This window comes from Nerophis lumbriciformis, linkage group LG02 (genome assembly GCF_033978685.3).
Source record: "Nerophis lumbriciformis linkage group LG02, RoL_Nlum_v2.1, whole genome shotgun sequence".
NCBI lineage: Eukaryota > Metazoa > Chordata > Actinopteri > Syngnathiformes > Syngnathidae > Nerophis > Nerophis lumbriciformis.
Genome location: NC_084549.2, coordinates 22441086 through 22456242, shown reverse-complemented (window position 1 = coordinate 22456242; position 15157 = coordinate 22441086). Strand labels below are relative to the sequence as shown.

Here is a 15157-nt window from a genome sequence, read left to right as displayed (position 1 = left end):
AGTGTGGCGCCTATTTCTAACAGTGTTAAAGTTATTTATACGGGCACCGTCAGTGTAACCTCCATCGCTGTTGGCCAAGTATGCTGCATTCACGTGTGTGTGTGCGTGCTGAAGCCGCACATATTATGTGACTGGGCCAGCATTCACTGGACTGGGTGAAAAGCGGGCGTGACGATTTTTTGGAGGGGCACTGAAATTTGAGAGTCTCCCGGGAGGGTTGGCAAGTATGAGAATTAACGGTGAATGCGGTGTTTCCGCGGCACCACCGCTGAATATAATCGGCGGCCCAGCTCTAGTGTTAATTTGATATTGCCTCAAGGGCCAAGTGAAATTACACGGCGGGCCAAATTTGGCCCGCGGGCCAGAGTTTGACACCCATGATTTAAACCCTAGAAAATCTGTCATTTCAAAGCCATATGTCCTTTTGTATCTTTTTCATATCTTAACGACGGCCACCATTGTGTTAATGCGACATGGTTTCTCAGGGGACAATGCAACACCTAACTAAGGGCCATTTGAGCAAAGTTACAAGCTTGTCCTTAAATTACGCTGAATAAAAACACTTAATTGTCAATTTAGATGACGCACGAAAGGCTTTTTGCACAACACCCAAAATAAAATTAGTAATTTGTCTGAAAGGGGATGCAGTAAAGTAGTTGCATTCTTGTTTGTTTGCACTCATAAACACAGAAAGCATCTGGCATACAAAAGGAACCATAAAACACATTAAACGTCCAATTAAACGTATTTTACAAGGTCACAGACAGGCAACTTCTAAAGCATGTTGGAAATAATACCCCAACCTTTTGTAGCATCTTACCAATTTGTACATATACTGTATATGCATACTAATGTTACCATGCTATAAACTTTCAGGTAGGAGAACACATTTTTGAAAGACAAATCAACCCAACATAAAATTCAAGTGACAATCTTAATGTTCTGAACTCTTGTTGCAATACCATGGATGTGTGCCTTAACTGACATCTAGTTGTTCTCTTTCAGAGCGCAAACTAGCAGAGACAGAATTAATAATGCTTCTAGTATTGCACTAAAAATCTTAAATCTCCTATTTTGTACACAATTGAAAGAACACCTGATAAATTACAGGACAAATTGGATTTAATTTTTTCTTCAATAGGATTAACGGACGTTAAAATAAATCTAATCTCAGGATGGCTAGTACAAAACAAAAAAAGCCTCCACATGCTTTGAGATATGCCAAGTAAAGCATAAAATGACACTTACCGCATTGTGCGTCTGTGTTTGGCCCACAAGGATCAATATATTGGAGCAGATAATAGATAAACAGAAGTTGAGCAGAATGATGGAGCGTTCAGAGCGAATATATCTAAGGAAACAAGGCCCATAAAAAATGTGTGAGTGCACTTTCAGATGGAAGAAACTTTGGAGTAATTGGACAAATAAAACAGGCAATGTAAAACATTACCTCCACAGCACGGCGTAGATCACGGCCAACGTGATCAAGGCGAGGCACGACAGACCACAGCCAACTATCAGCGTCACAGATGGGACCCCTGAGTACTCCATGGTCTGTGGAGGGGACACAGCACTCAGTAGGGGCTCAAATATGGTGCATGCAGGACATTAACTCTCTACTGATGCAGACAGAAGGGAACCGATGAAAAATGGGCAACTTTGCATGTTGGAAGCATTGAAGGTGGCTGTTTTGTTTACATCGCTACACTTTCCTCTGTTAAGTGAAGCTGTGGCCAAAGAAGAGGCTAATTATTGTACCTGTAATGATTTCACTGAATAAATGTAATTTTGCTAAATCTTGTAATACGATACAGTGGTAATTCAAATTAAGAGTACCCGAGCTTAAGTGTTTTGATTTAAGAGCTGTCTTTTGGCTAATTGTTATGCTTTAGGTTGCAAGCAAGAATTTGAGCAACAAGAATCCTCACCATTAGTTGGCATAGCAAATGTCAGAGTGAACCCTGTAGGATCCGCCCAAAACCTCTGGTCTTACTCGCTAACATTAGCTAATAGCTAGAGAGCAACATAACTTTGTTTTCCAATCATGGGAACAAGTAAGCCTGATGTGAAGGACAGGGCTAAGAAGAAGCAGATGATGTGAAATGTGAAGTGAATTATATTTATATAGCGCTTTTCTCTGGAGACTCAAAGCGCGTTACATAGTGAAACCCATTATCTACATTTTTAAGCTACATTTAAACCAGTGTGAGTGGCACTGGGAGCAGGTGGGTAAAGTGACTAGGATGGCAGAAGCGGGGATTGAACCTGGAACCCTTAAGTTTCCGGCACGGCCGCTCTACTAACCAAGCTACATCACCCCAATGTATATCAAGAAATCAATATTCATTGAAGTAAAAAAAGGAATGATCAAACACATGACAGAGCGGGTCGCTAACTTTTCGAAGCAATTTGATCATATCACTGCTAGTCTGCATCATACCGAAGTAGAATGAGTCTAATGGCAGTCAAGTATATTAAAATCGTATCGAAACAATTATCCATTAAAAATAGGGAAAAGCTGCTGATGGTGTGTTTGACAGAGAAGCAGTTGGAAGGAGATAACTTAGAAGTCCACTTATTTAATGTGAGCAATCTGATGTTACAGATATTTTATCAGTCTGTAGTAGCTAGTGTCATTTTCTTTGGTGGGCGGTAGCATGACCTCGAGTGAGAGTAACCGACTTGACAGGCTAAGCAGGAAATGTGTTTCTGTGATGGGAAAAAAAATGTGTGGACTCTGTGGTAGCTGTGTTAGAGAGAAGGAAGAGGGGTCTAATGCAGGGCATCCTGAGTAACCGCAGACATCTTTTGCATGACACTATGGCCGCTCAAAGGAGTAACCGTAGCAACAGGCTCCTCTCATTACATTGCAAAACGGAAAGTTTAAGAGATCTTCTTTTCCTTCGGCCATAAGACTGTACAACAAATCTGTCTGAGCTATACATGTACACTTTAATGCCATTGTGTGTACTTTGAGAATTATGTATTTATTGTTGTTGGTATGAATTAATGTGTTTTATGGAAGATCAATTCGGTATCTATCTATCTATCTAGCTGCTGATTCTCTGCATCGAGTAAACCTGCTGAAAATAGTTTTTCTCATGTTTCTCCATGTTTACATTTTCACATGAATTCATTAATTCCTTTTTTTTTTAGAATTTTGCCTATCGTTCACAATCATTATGAAATACGTGACAACGGATATACTTTTTTTTTAATGCATTCTAACTTGTAAATAAAAGTCCGCTTACAGCAGACCCAATGGAAGCTCTTCTATTTCGCCCATAAATCCAATAAATAACCATTCAAAACCCGCTAACAATACTCCAGTCACATTTTGTGACTTGAATATTAACCAAGTGTTAGTAATATTGTTATTATAAGTGCTAACGCAGACAAACTATTTATAGCGCCGCCGTGATCACTTCCGTGTCTCCCTATGTTTACATCATCGAGGGGTCTGCTGCTTCCTCACTTCCTGTAAGTTTATTCTAGATCATAAATCATGCATTTCACCTGAACATGAGACATGTGAGTAGGTATTCCAACAAGTTGGTACACTTTGATAGCCATTTAGGACCCGAAACTGGCAAGGACAACACGAAAAGATGTGTGTTCCCCCCGGCCTCTACCCCGTTTCTTTGTGAGGATTATGAGTCATTCTTCACCTAAATGGGAATATATGAACATCCCAGCAGTCAGCATCCTAATTACAGCAGACATTGCACAGTAAGTGACGTTTTATTATGTTTGTTGGCTCTCACAAAGGCTGCAGTGATTAATAATCAGCGATGAAAAATATGTAAATATTAAATGTTATTATAAATGTGCCTGTTACTACATCACTTATATATTTACATCATGTATATAAAACCTCAATGGAGGTGTTTGGATGATTTTAAGGGCTTTAAAGGCGGAATTGCACGGCGACATTGTAAGCGGACTTTTGATCGCATTTATTTAATATTTAGAATGCAAAAAAACAGCTGTCTTTCAGAAAGCAAATATAAGAACTACTTTAAAAAAAGACGTGTTTCTGTCAGGGGGGTTCATCTGTGGAACAGCTTGGATGATGCCTTAAAGTGTTCCAGTTCCATTCACACATTTAAAAAAAACTTTAAGACCAATGTCTTAGAAAAATATTTCGCTCTTGAATTAACACCAGTAGTTGATCAATGTGTGTTACAAAACTAAATGTGGGCTATAAATAATAATGGAATTATAAGTGTTTGTATATAGTATATTATTGGGTAGGCGAAATAAGTGCTCAACTTCAGCCTAAACCCTTTCTGTCTGTAAAATGGTCAATTTATGAATGCAAAACTGTTTGTTTATTTTGTTGACCACTGACTGAAGAAAAAATTAACTAAATTAACTAAACAAAAAAATAAATTAAAATAACATCCATCGCAAAAGTGCAGTTCCCTTTTAACATTTAGTTCATTTGTTTATCCATATTTTCTATACCGGTCATAAAAAACTATGAGTAAATATCGATATTAACCAATATAAAAAAAAAAAACGTATATCGTGATACAGTTTTCTGCCATTTTGCCCAGGCCTATTGTATAAGTCAGTGTTTTTCAATCTTTTTTGAGTCAAGGCACATTTTTGCGTTTAATAAATCCGGAGGCACACCACAAGCGGAAATCATTAAAAAAAAAAATTCAGTTGACAGTAAAAAGTCGTTGTCGCAATTGTTGGATACGACTTCAAACCATAACCAACCATGCATCAATATAGCTCTTGTCTCAAAATAGGTGTACTGTCACCACCTGTCACATCACGCCGTGACTTATTTTGAGTTTGTTGCTGTTTTCCTGTGTGTAGTGTTTTAGTTCTTGTCTTGCGCTCCTATTTCTTTTTTTGGGGGGGTATTTTCCTGTAGCAGTTTCATGTCTTCTTTTGAGCGATATTTCCCGCATCTACTCTGTTTTAGCATTCAAGGATATTTCAGTAGTTTTTATCCTTCTTTGTGGGGACATTGTTGATTGTCATGTCATGTTCGGATGTACATTGTGGATGCCGTCTTTGCTCCGCAGTAAGTCTTTGCTCCGCAGTAAGTCTTTGCTGTCGTCCAGCATTCTGTTGTTGTTTACTTTGTAGCCAGTTCAGTTTTAGTTTCGTTCTGCATAGCCTTCCCGAAGCTTCAATGCCTCTTCTTAGGGGCACTCACCTTTTGTTTATTTTTGGTTTAAGCATTAGACACCATTTTACCTGCACGCTGCCTCCCGCTGTTTCCGACATCTACAAAGCAATTAGCTACCGGCTGCCACCTACTGATATGGAAGAGTATTACACGGTTACTCTACCGAGCTCTCGACAGCACCGACACTCAACACCTTCTACCACCCTAGTCATGTCCGTTGTGTCCTTGGGCAAGACACTTCACCCCTTGCTCCTGATGGCTGCTGGTTAGCGCCTTGCATGGCAGCTCCCGCCATCAGTGTGTGAATGTGTGTGTGAATGGGTGAATGAGGATATACTGTCAAAGCGCTTTGAGTACCTTGAAGGTAGAAAAGCGCTATACAAGTATAACCCATTTATAATTTTATCAACAACAACACATAATTTGCAGACTATAATTACTGGTTTGCAAAAAAATATTTTCAACCCAAATAGGTGAAATTAGATAATCTCCCACGGCATGGTGGTTGGAAAACACTGGTATAGGTTATACAGCTGAAGATAATAGTGGTTGTGAGAATCAGAATGTGAGGTGCGTTGTTCCAGTAGGTGTGACCAGGTAACAGTGTGACTAGCAGGAGGCTAACATGTTACATGCACTGCAGTATCCAAAGACAACAGTCAGGATATGTGCAAATATGTGCCTTTACTATTACAATGATTAATAATATGCATTTCTAGTGATTGGGGCCTAGCAGTAACGTGCTAACCATCTGCTGTGAATGATGAAGGCCACACTGTACTGCACTGTAAGCACTCCATGTTCCCACTGTTGATTACTTCAATTACACAAGCTGCTGATTTTCTCCCATCCGTTCCCACACATTAAAAAAGGAGATGAGAAAGTAACTTTTAGCCCTCAGGTGTTAGGGGAAGGTGTGTTGGATGAGTTAGCCCATAAAAGTTGTACACAATATAAGACCCCCCCACACAACACAAACATACACAAGCACGCCTACACACTACTCAGTGTGGAATTAACTGGATTAACGCACCTTTTTTTTTCTCTCCCATCCGGTTTTACTTACCATATCTCTGGGTTGCTGAGCCAAAATGGCGAAGGTAGACACACGATCACATAAGCATTTTGTATGCGAGGCATCTGTCAGCACCGTTCTACACGCCTTGGTGGACCAGGCTCCCCAAGAATCGTTCCTGCGAGCACAAAGAAGGGACGATTTAAAGACGCTCCCGCATCCACAAAGTCAGTCAATCACTCATAAGGAATCGAGTGATAAATAATATTAAAAAAAAGAAGGCGCCGCGGTCTCGTATGGCGCCAAGAAGAAGACGCGAAGGCGCGATCCAACATGGTTCTGATTCACACACACAGGCAAAAAAAAAACAATAATATTTACCTGCGTTATTTCCTTTATAAAATATTCCATCCTTCGCTCCTCGGCGCACCTGTTATTCCGTCCTTTCTCCAACCCCCCTTTTCCCTTCCCCGCACTGCTTTAATTAGCAGCCTTTGCTTGGCTTCCTGGCAAAAGGATTTTTTTTTCTCGCAGCAATCAAGACTGATGCTGCGCGGCTCTCAGCCGGCGTGAGGGAGAGGGGAGGCTAGCCCAATGAGAGCAGCGGTGCGCGCTGTCGCCGGATGTTTTGACTCGGACGGAGGTGTCATTCCAACACGGGTATAAATAACGCTGCGGGACGGTTCCTCAAAGTCACGATACGGCTTAATGGCGGTCGCCCCCCCGGTCGGAAGCGACTTTTATTAGCACCCCCGAGATAGTGAGACCACCCCGCCGGAGCAGTGAATGGTTGCTGCCGCTCTCCACCTCACAACACCGCTGTAGTAGGTGAAAGGAAAAGGAGCAGCTTTTCTCCTATGTGCCTTTCGTTGTATTTAGATATTGTCCTCTTTGTGTTAATAATTGGCGCGAAGAATATATAACAGCAAACAACAACAAAAAAAGTGTGACTGCAGATTTATTCAACACCTGTTGTCTCGCGAGATCTCGTCCTCACGCCAAAACATCTTTACATAACAAAAGTGCTGCTCCATTAAAAGCCCACTTTTGGAAAGTGGACACTACAGTAACAGTGTCAAAAGTAGGAAATGTTGTTTGAGTTTGAGTTTATTTCGAACATCACAATTTGCAGTTTCTCTATTCCAGTGTTTTTCAACCTTTTTTGAGCCAAAGCACATTTTTTGCGTTGAAAAAATCCGGAGGCACACCACCAGCAGAAATCATTAAAAAACGAAACTCAGTTGACAGTAAAAAGTCGTTGTCGCAATTGTTGGATATGACTTTAAACCATAACCAACCATGCATCACTATAGCTCTTGTCTCAAAGTAGGTGTACTGTCACGACCTGTCACGTCACGGTGTGACTTATTTGGAGTTTATTGCTGTTTTCCTTTGTGTAGTGTTTTAGTTCTTGTCTTGCGCTCCTATTTTGCTGGCTTTTTTTGGTATTTTCCTGTAGCAGTTTCATGTCTTCTTTTGAGCGATATTTCCCGCAACTACTTTGTTTTAGCAATCAAGGATATTTCAGTTGTTTTTATCCTTCTTTGTGTGGACATTGTTGATTGTCATGTCATGTTCGGATGTACATCGTGGACGCTGTCTTTGCTCCGCAGTAAGTCTTTGCTGTCGTCCAGCATTCTGTTTTTTTTCCTTTGTAGCCAGTTCAGTTTTAGTTCCGTTCTGCATAGCCTTCCCTAAGCTTCAATGGCTTTTCTTAGGGACACTCACCTTTTGTTTATTTTTGGTTTAAGCATTAGACACATTTTTACCTGCACGCTACCTCACGCTCTTTCTGACATCTACAAAGTAATTAGCTACCGGCTGCCACCTACTGATATGGAAGAGGATTACCATATTTCCCGCACTATAAGATGCACCTAAAAACTTCCAATTTTGTCAATAGCTGACAGTGCGCCTTATAATCCGGTGCGCCTTATATATGGACCAATATTGAGCCACAACAAACCTAAACTTCATTTTCATAAAGTATAGGTCTCGCAACTACGGTAAGCAGCCGCCAACTTATTTTTCCCACGTAGAAGAAGTGCTTTTCCCACGTAGAAGAAGTGCTTCTTCTTCTACGGTAAGCAGCCGCCCCCGTAGAAGAAGAAGAAGCGCGGTGCATGCTGGGATATATGACTGCGCGAGGCGTGCCGTTTTGATTTCCATTTGTTTGTTTATGTAAAGACCCCAAAAATGGCTCCTATTAAGAGACACGCTTACGACGCAGTTTAAACTTAAGACGATCAGTCACGCAGTAGAAGACGGGAATAGAGCAGCAGCGACACTGACTCCATTAATGACGACTTCGACGAGACGGAGCCGGGGATGCCGTATCCGCCCAACTGTTTAATTCGGACACTGAAGAAGAAGAATTTGAGGGATTCGTGGATGAGGAATAACTTCATAAAGTGAGCTTTACATGTTTATTTTGTGTGTTGTGTTGTGTGACATTAACGTTTGAGCAACGTTGAGTTATTGATATTGTTATTGCTCTGCACTATTTCGAGTGTTACTATATTGTGATTGCACTAACGTTTGATTTACCGTAACAGTATCACTGTTTTTTACGTGTTTATTGAATCAGGGAAAAGTTCCCCTCCACTATGTGATATAAATGTTGCACTACTGTTATACCTTGCTGTTGTTAAAAGATAAACAAAACACCACGTCACTGACTTTACCTCGGGGGAAATAATAAAACAGCTGTTTATTCATTTTGGGAGTGAACAGAGTTGTCAGAACGCTGGTTTATAATCTATTAATAAAGTTTGACTGACCTATCTGACTGTTTTGTTGACATTCCCTTTAGCACAGCTCCATCTAATGGATGCATAGGTGCGCCTTATAATCCGGTGCGCCTTATATATGAACAAAGTTTTGAAATATGCCATTAATTGAAGGTGCGCCTTATAGTGCGGAAAATACGGTACACAGTTACTCTACACAGCACCGGCACTCAACAAAAACACATAATTTGCAGACTATAATTACTGGTTTGCAAAAAATATTTTTAACCCAAATAGGTGAAATTACATAATCTCCCATGGCACACCAGACTGTATCTCACGGTACACTAGTGTGCCGCGGCACAGTGGTTGAAAAACACTGCTCTATTCAACATGTTCGAAAAGAAGTAGGAAGAAGCAGAGTTTATTTAATCCTACCCCTTTTCCTTTACATAGCAGTTGCTAAAACTTTTGTTCACTTCCTGTTCTCAATTTATTGACAATATACTCCATAAGTAATAACAATAACAATAAATAAATAATAATTGGTGAAGTAAGTTATATTTCATATGGTGAGATGAGTACGTACATTGTTTGATTTCTTTGCTTAATCCATTCCATAATTTCATTCCACATACTGATATACTAAAGGTTTTTAAGTGTTGTACGAGCATACACACGTTTTAAATTAGATTTTCCTCTAAGGTTATATTTCTCCTCTTTTGTTGAGAATAACTGTTGTACATTCTTGAGTAGCAGGTTATAGTTTGCTTTGTACTTAATTTTAGCTGTTTGCAAATGCACCAAATCGTTGAATTTCAATAATTGTGATTTAATAAATAAAGGCTATGTTCTCTATGTCCAACATTATGTATTATTCTAATTGATCTTTTTTGTAACACAGTTAGTGAATGAAGGGCACACTTGTAGTTGTTTCCCCATATTTCTACACAATAACTCAGATATGGTTACACTAGCGAACAGTAAAGAATATGAAGTGATTCCTTCCCAAAGTCCTGACTTAAACGTGTGGACAATGCTGAAGAAACAAGTCCATGACAGAAAACCAACACATTTAGCTGAACTGCACCAATTTTGTCAAGAGGAGTGGTCAAAAATTCAACCAGAAGCTTGTGGATGGCTACCAAAAGTGCCTTATTGCAGTGAAACTTGCCAAAGGACATGTAACCAAATAATAACATTGCTGTATGTATACTTTTGACCCAGCAGATTTGGTCACATTTTCAGTAGACCCATAATAAATTCATAAAAGAACCAAACTTCATGAATGTTTTTTGTGACCAACAAGTATGTGCTACAATCACTCTATCACAAAAAAAAGAGTTGTAGAAATTACTGGAAACTTAAGACAGCCATGACAATATGTTCCTTACAAGTGTATGTAAACTTTTGACCATGACTGTAAGTGTTATAATGAAGGCAACACATAATCTAAGTGTCTATATTAGCTATAATAGCCTACTATCAAAATGACTATGTGTAGCAGGCTGAAGCAAATCTGCATGACAGAAATGTTGAAATGTAATATTTACTCTACAAATTTTTACAACATTAAAAACCATTAGTAAATCAGAGGCTATTCAGAAGGTGAGATAACTCCTAGAAATGACTGGCGTTTAATGGCCAAAGGTATAGATGTGTATGTTCAAGTTAAACGACACGGCAGGCTGTCTTCTTCTAATAGATATATTACAATCTTTGCAAGCTGGGTAAGGTTTACTGTGGTCTGTAACAACATGGCAGACAAATAACTATAAGAAATGCAGCCAATATTACATACAGATAATGTGTCATAAGACATGCACATATAAATTAAATACAAAAATGATAAAAGTAAAGGATATTAAATGAGCTCAAATATATCTACAAACTAGGCATAATGATGTAATATGTACATACAGCTAGCCTAAATAGCATGTTAGCATGGATTAGCTTGCAGTCATGCACTGACCAAATATGCCCGATTAGCACTCCAACAAGTCAATAACATCAACAAAGTGTGCATTCACGCACAGCAGAAAACGTTAGGTGGACAAAATGAGACAAAGAAGGAGTGGAAGATTTTACATGTAAACAAACTGTTGCCTCACAGTCCACACTATGGTGAGTTCAAGAACCGCCGAAACTAGTAGGACAAAAGGATGTTCACCAAATACTCTCATCAGTGAAGCATACACACAAACATATTAAACAGTGGGCTTTCTAACATATGGGAAGGTTTGTGACATGTTTGTCCTCAAACAAAAAACATACTAAAACAAAAACAAAAATTCACGCATCTTGTTCCATTTTCAATCCTTTTTTAAAAATGCTTCTGGGAGCCACTAGGGGGGCACTAAAGAGCCGCGGGTTGCTGACCCCCAGTCTATCTTATGTTAACATTAGTGCACAGGTGTCAATTTTAAGGCCCGGGGGCCAGAGGTGGCCCGCCACATTAATTTAAACGGCCCAGTTATGTCTGGACAAAGCAGCTTCCCGGGCACTTTTCCGGTCTTTCACAATTAGTTTTTATTTTGGGACACTTATAGGGGAACTACACTTTTTTGGGAATTTTGCTTATCGTTCACAATCATGATGAGAGACAAGAACACATGACTTTTTTTTTTTGGATCCTAAAGATGCTAAAACGCTTGCAAAATGCAGCTAATGTGGGTCACCGTTGTAGCCTTCAAAGCCCTCTAAAACAACTTCAAAAATCCTCCATCAACCTTTTATATACACACTGCATATACAGGTATATGACGTAGTAACAGACACACTCATAACAATATGTACTATGTATGCATTACCGGAACTTCTTTCCTCAGCGCTCTTATTTCCGTTTCCATAGCAACGCACTTCCGACTTCTGGCAACAAATGTGTGTTCCTACTTCAGGAAGCAAACGCGAGTTTGTTGTAATCATGGCAGACGACAAAGACGACTATTTTTGGACAAACGAGGATGCACAACCTTATATTTTTGAAGTTGAATATACAGAGGATAAACTGTTAGTTATAAAAGCGAGCACGAAGGAAGGGTGAAACGTTGGAGCAAACAGAAGCCGAGAGAGTGAGGTCGGCGAGACTTGCCGGTATAAATGTGGAACTTGTAGCCAAGCGATGCAGACATATATGGCGCGCTTACCCAAAGTCAACTTGAATAAACTGCCCCAGCCAGCTGGACCAAACAGACAACTGTCTATCGAGTGAGTCACTATAATATTGATCATGATACATGCAGCATGTCATGCTTTTCTATTACAACTACATACACTGTCGTAATATGTTGTAAGAAAACACTATATATCAGGGGTCACCAACGCGGTGCCCGCGGGCACCAGGTCGCCCGTAAGAACCAGATGAGTCGCCCGCTGGCCTGTTCTAAAAATAGCTCAAATAGCAGCACTTACCAGTGAGCTGCCTCTATTTTTTAAATTTTATTTAATTACTAGCAAGCTGGTCTCGCTTTGCGCGACATTTTTCATTCTAAGAGAGACAAAACTCAAATAGAATTTGAAAATCCAAGAAAATATTTCAAAGACTTGGTCTTCACTTGTTTAAATACATTCATTTATTTTTTTACTTTGCTTCTTATAACTTTCAGAAAGACAATTTTAGAGAAAAAATACAACCTTAAAAATGATTTTAGGATTTTTAAACACATTAACCTTTTTACCTTTTAAATTCCTTCTTCTTCTTTCCTGACAATTTAAATCAATGTTCAAGTAAATGTATTCTTTTTATTGTAAAGAATAATAAATACATTTTTTAATTTAATTCTTCATTTTAGCTTCTGTTTTTTCGACGAAGAATATTTGTGAAATATTTCTTCAAACTTATTATGATTAAAATTCAAAAACATTATTCTGTCAAATCTAGAAAATCTGTAGAATCAAATTTAAATCTTATTTCAAAGTCTTTTGAATTTCTTTTAAAATTTTTGTTCTGGAAAATCTAGAAGAAATAATGATTTGTCTTTGTTAGAAATATAGCTCGGTCCAATTTGTTATATATTCTAACAAAGTGCAGATTGGATTTTAACCTATTTAAAACATGTCATCAAAATTCTAAAATTAATCTTAATCAGGAAAAATTACTAATGATGTGCCATAAATTATTTTTTTTCTTTTTTCAAAAAGATTCGAATTAGCTAGTTTTTCTCTTCTTTTTTTCGGTTGAATTTTGAATTTTAAAGAGTTGAAATTGAAGATAAACTATGTTTCAAAATTTAATTTTCATTTTTTTTGTGTCTACGTGTCAAACTGGTAGCCCTTCGCATTAATCAGTACCCAAGAAGTAGCTCTTGGTTTCAAAAAGGTTGGTGACCCCTGCTATATATTTTACAGTAAAATTCTGGTGACTGAGTTGCTAGTTTTATTTACTTTAAAATCTACAGATTTTTTTTTCCTATAAAATCTACACAATGTTTTTACAGTTTACATTAAAATGTATATAAGATTATTAAATGCATAGACAAATTAATATTTTATTCGTGGTTACAAGCACAGCCATAACTGCGATGTGGCCCTCAATTAAAAACGGTTTTGACACCCTGCATTTGTGGTTTAACAGAACATACATGTTCAGTATTTTACAAAATTACCAATTAAAAATTACTCATCAGTCAGAAAAAATTGTCACTCATGCAAAAGAAGCAGTCCAAGAGAAGCAACAAGCAATTTGCAGTCATGTTGTTGTTATGATAGGATAGACCAGTGGCGTCCGAAGTGTGGCCCTGGGGGCCATTTGCGGCCCGCAGATAATTTGTTTAACGGCCCGCGGCACATTCTACAAATACTACTGAAAAAAAAAAGAAAAAGAGACTCAGTCTTGTCATGTTATTAATACACTGCGTGAGTCTACCTTTGTCCGTAACGTGTCTTCACAACAAAAGGTGCCTATGTTAGCCTGCTCTTGACTCCTCACCCTTGAAGTCATTGTTCCCCAGCTCTGTCGTCAGTGACATCATCACTGGTTGACTATAAGAATTACTTCACACATCTTTGTGGTCAGGTTTCTTTATTTGTACCCGAAGGTAAAATGATTGCACGGCCGGGAATTCAGAGTCCAGGATAATTACACATCCCACACAAATACAAAGGACATTAGAACCACAAACAATCGTCAGTACAAACACACTATAGAATAGTACAATATATCTCCTAATGAGCCCAATAAAAAAGTATTGTAATAAAATGCTATGACACAATGTAAGGCTGCAAGATAACCCACCATGGGGCCAAAGAAAGCTGCAAGTAGAAGCACTTTGATAAAAAAGATGAGAAACACTATTGAAATCAATAAATAACTCCTCCCGCCCCCGAGAGTTTTCAATAAAATTAAAAGTGATTTGCAAATTACTGGAAATATTAATTCATCCATTTCCTTTGTCGCTAATATGTATTTCTGATGTTTTTTTGCATATAAAACTATAATTATGACACATAACATTTGTTTTGTGTTAATATTTTTGGGTGTCTGCAATGGATGGTTATTGTATTAGTTTTCTTTCGAACATGCATATAGTTACAATTAGAGATGTCCGATAATATCGGCCTGCCTTTAAAATGTAATATCGGAAATTATCGGTATCGTTTTTTTTATTATCGGTATCATCGGTATCAGTTTTTTTTATTTATTTTTTTATTTTTTTATTTTTTTATTTTTTATTAAATCAACATAAAAAACACAATATACACTTACAATTAAAACCTCCCTTCCCTCATTCACACAAAAGGGTTGTTTCTCTCTGTTATTAATATTCTGGTTCCTACATTATATATCAATATATATCAATACAGTCTGCAAGGGATACAGTCCGTAAGCACACATGATTGTGCGTGCTGCTGATCCACTAATAGTACTAACCTTTAACTGTTAATTTTACTCATTTTCATTAATTACTAGTTTCTATGTAACTGTTTTTATATTGTTTTACTTTCTTTTTATTCAAATGTTTTTAATTTATTTATCTTATTTTATTTGATTAATATTTAAAAAAAGGACCTTATCTTCACCATACCTTGTTGTCCAAATTAGGCATAATAATGTGTTAATTCCAGGACTGTATACATCAGTATCGGTTGATATCGGTATCGGTTGATATCGGTATCGGTAATTAAAGAGTTGGACAGAAAAAAAACATTATCGGACATCCCTAGTTACAATATGGTACATCACATACTTTTTAATAACAACACGTCCGAAAAGGAGTGGGAAGAAGCAAAGCTTATTTAATCCTACCCCTTTTCCATGTCATACCA

At 38.1% G+C, this 15157-nt stretch overlaps 1 protein-coding gene across 10 annotated transcripts in view; it reads right to left on the bottom strand.

Moving 5' to 3' along the window:
* Positions 1 to 15157, bottom strand: part of adgrb3 (adhesion G protein-coupled receptor B3) — a 355792-nt gene that overhangs the window by 30730 nt on the left and 309905 nt on the right. For all 10 annotated transcript variants that reach the window (XM_061958821.1, XM_061958809.1, XM_061958771.1 and 7 more), the window contains 3 exons: positions 6216 to 6342; positions 1451 to 1554; positions 1249 to 1351 (listed from right to left, as the gene is read on the bottom strand). In XM_061958821.1, coding sequence (XP_061814805.1) covers positions 1249 to 1351; positions 1451 to 1554; positions 6216 to 6342 — 334 coding nt within the window. The remainder of the gene's footprint in view (positions 1 to 1248; positions 1352 to 1450; positions 1555 to 6215; positions 6343 to 15157) is intronic.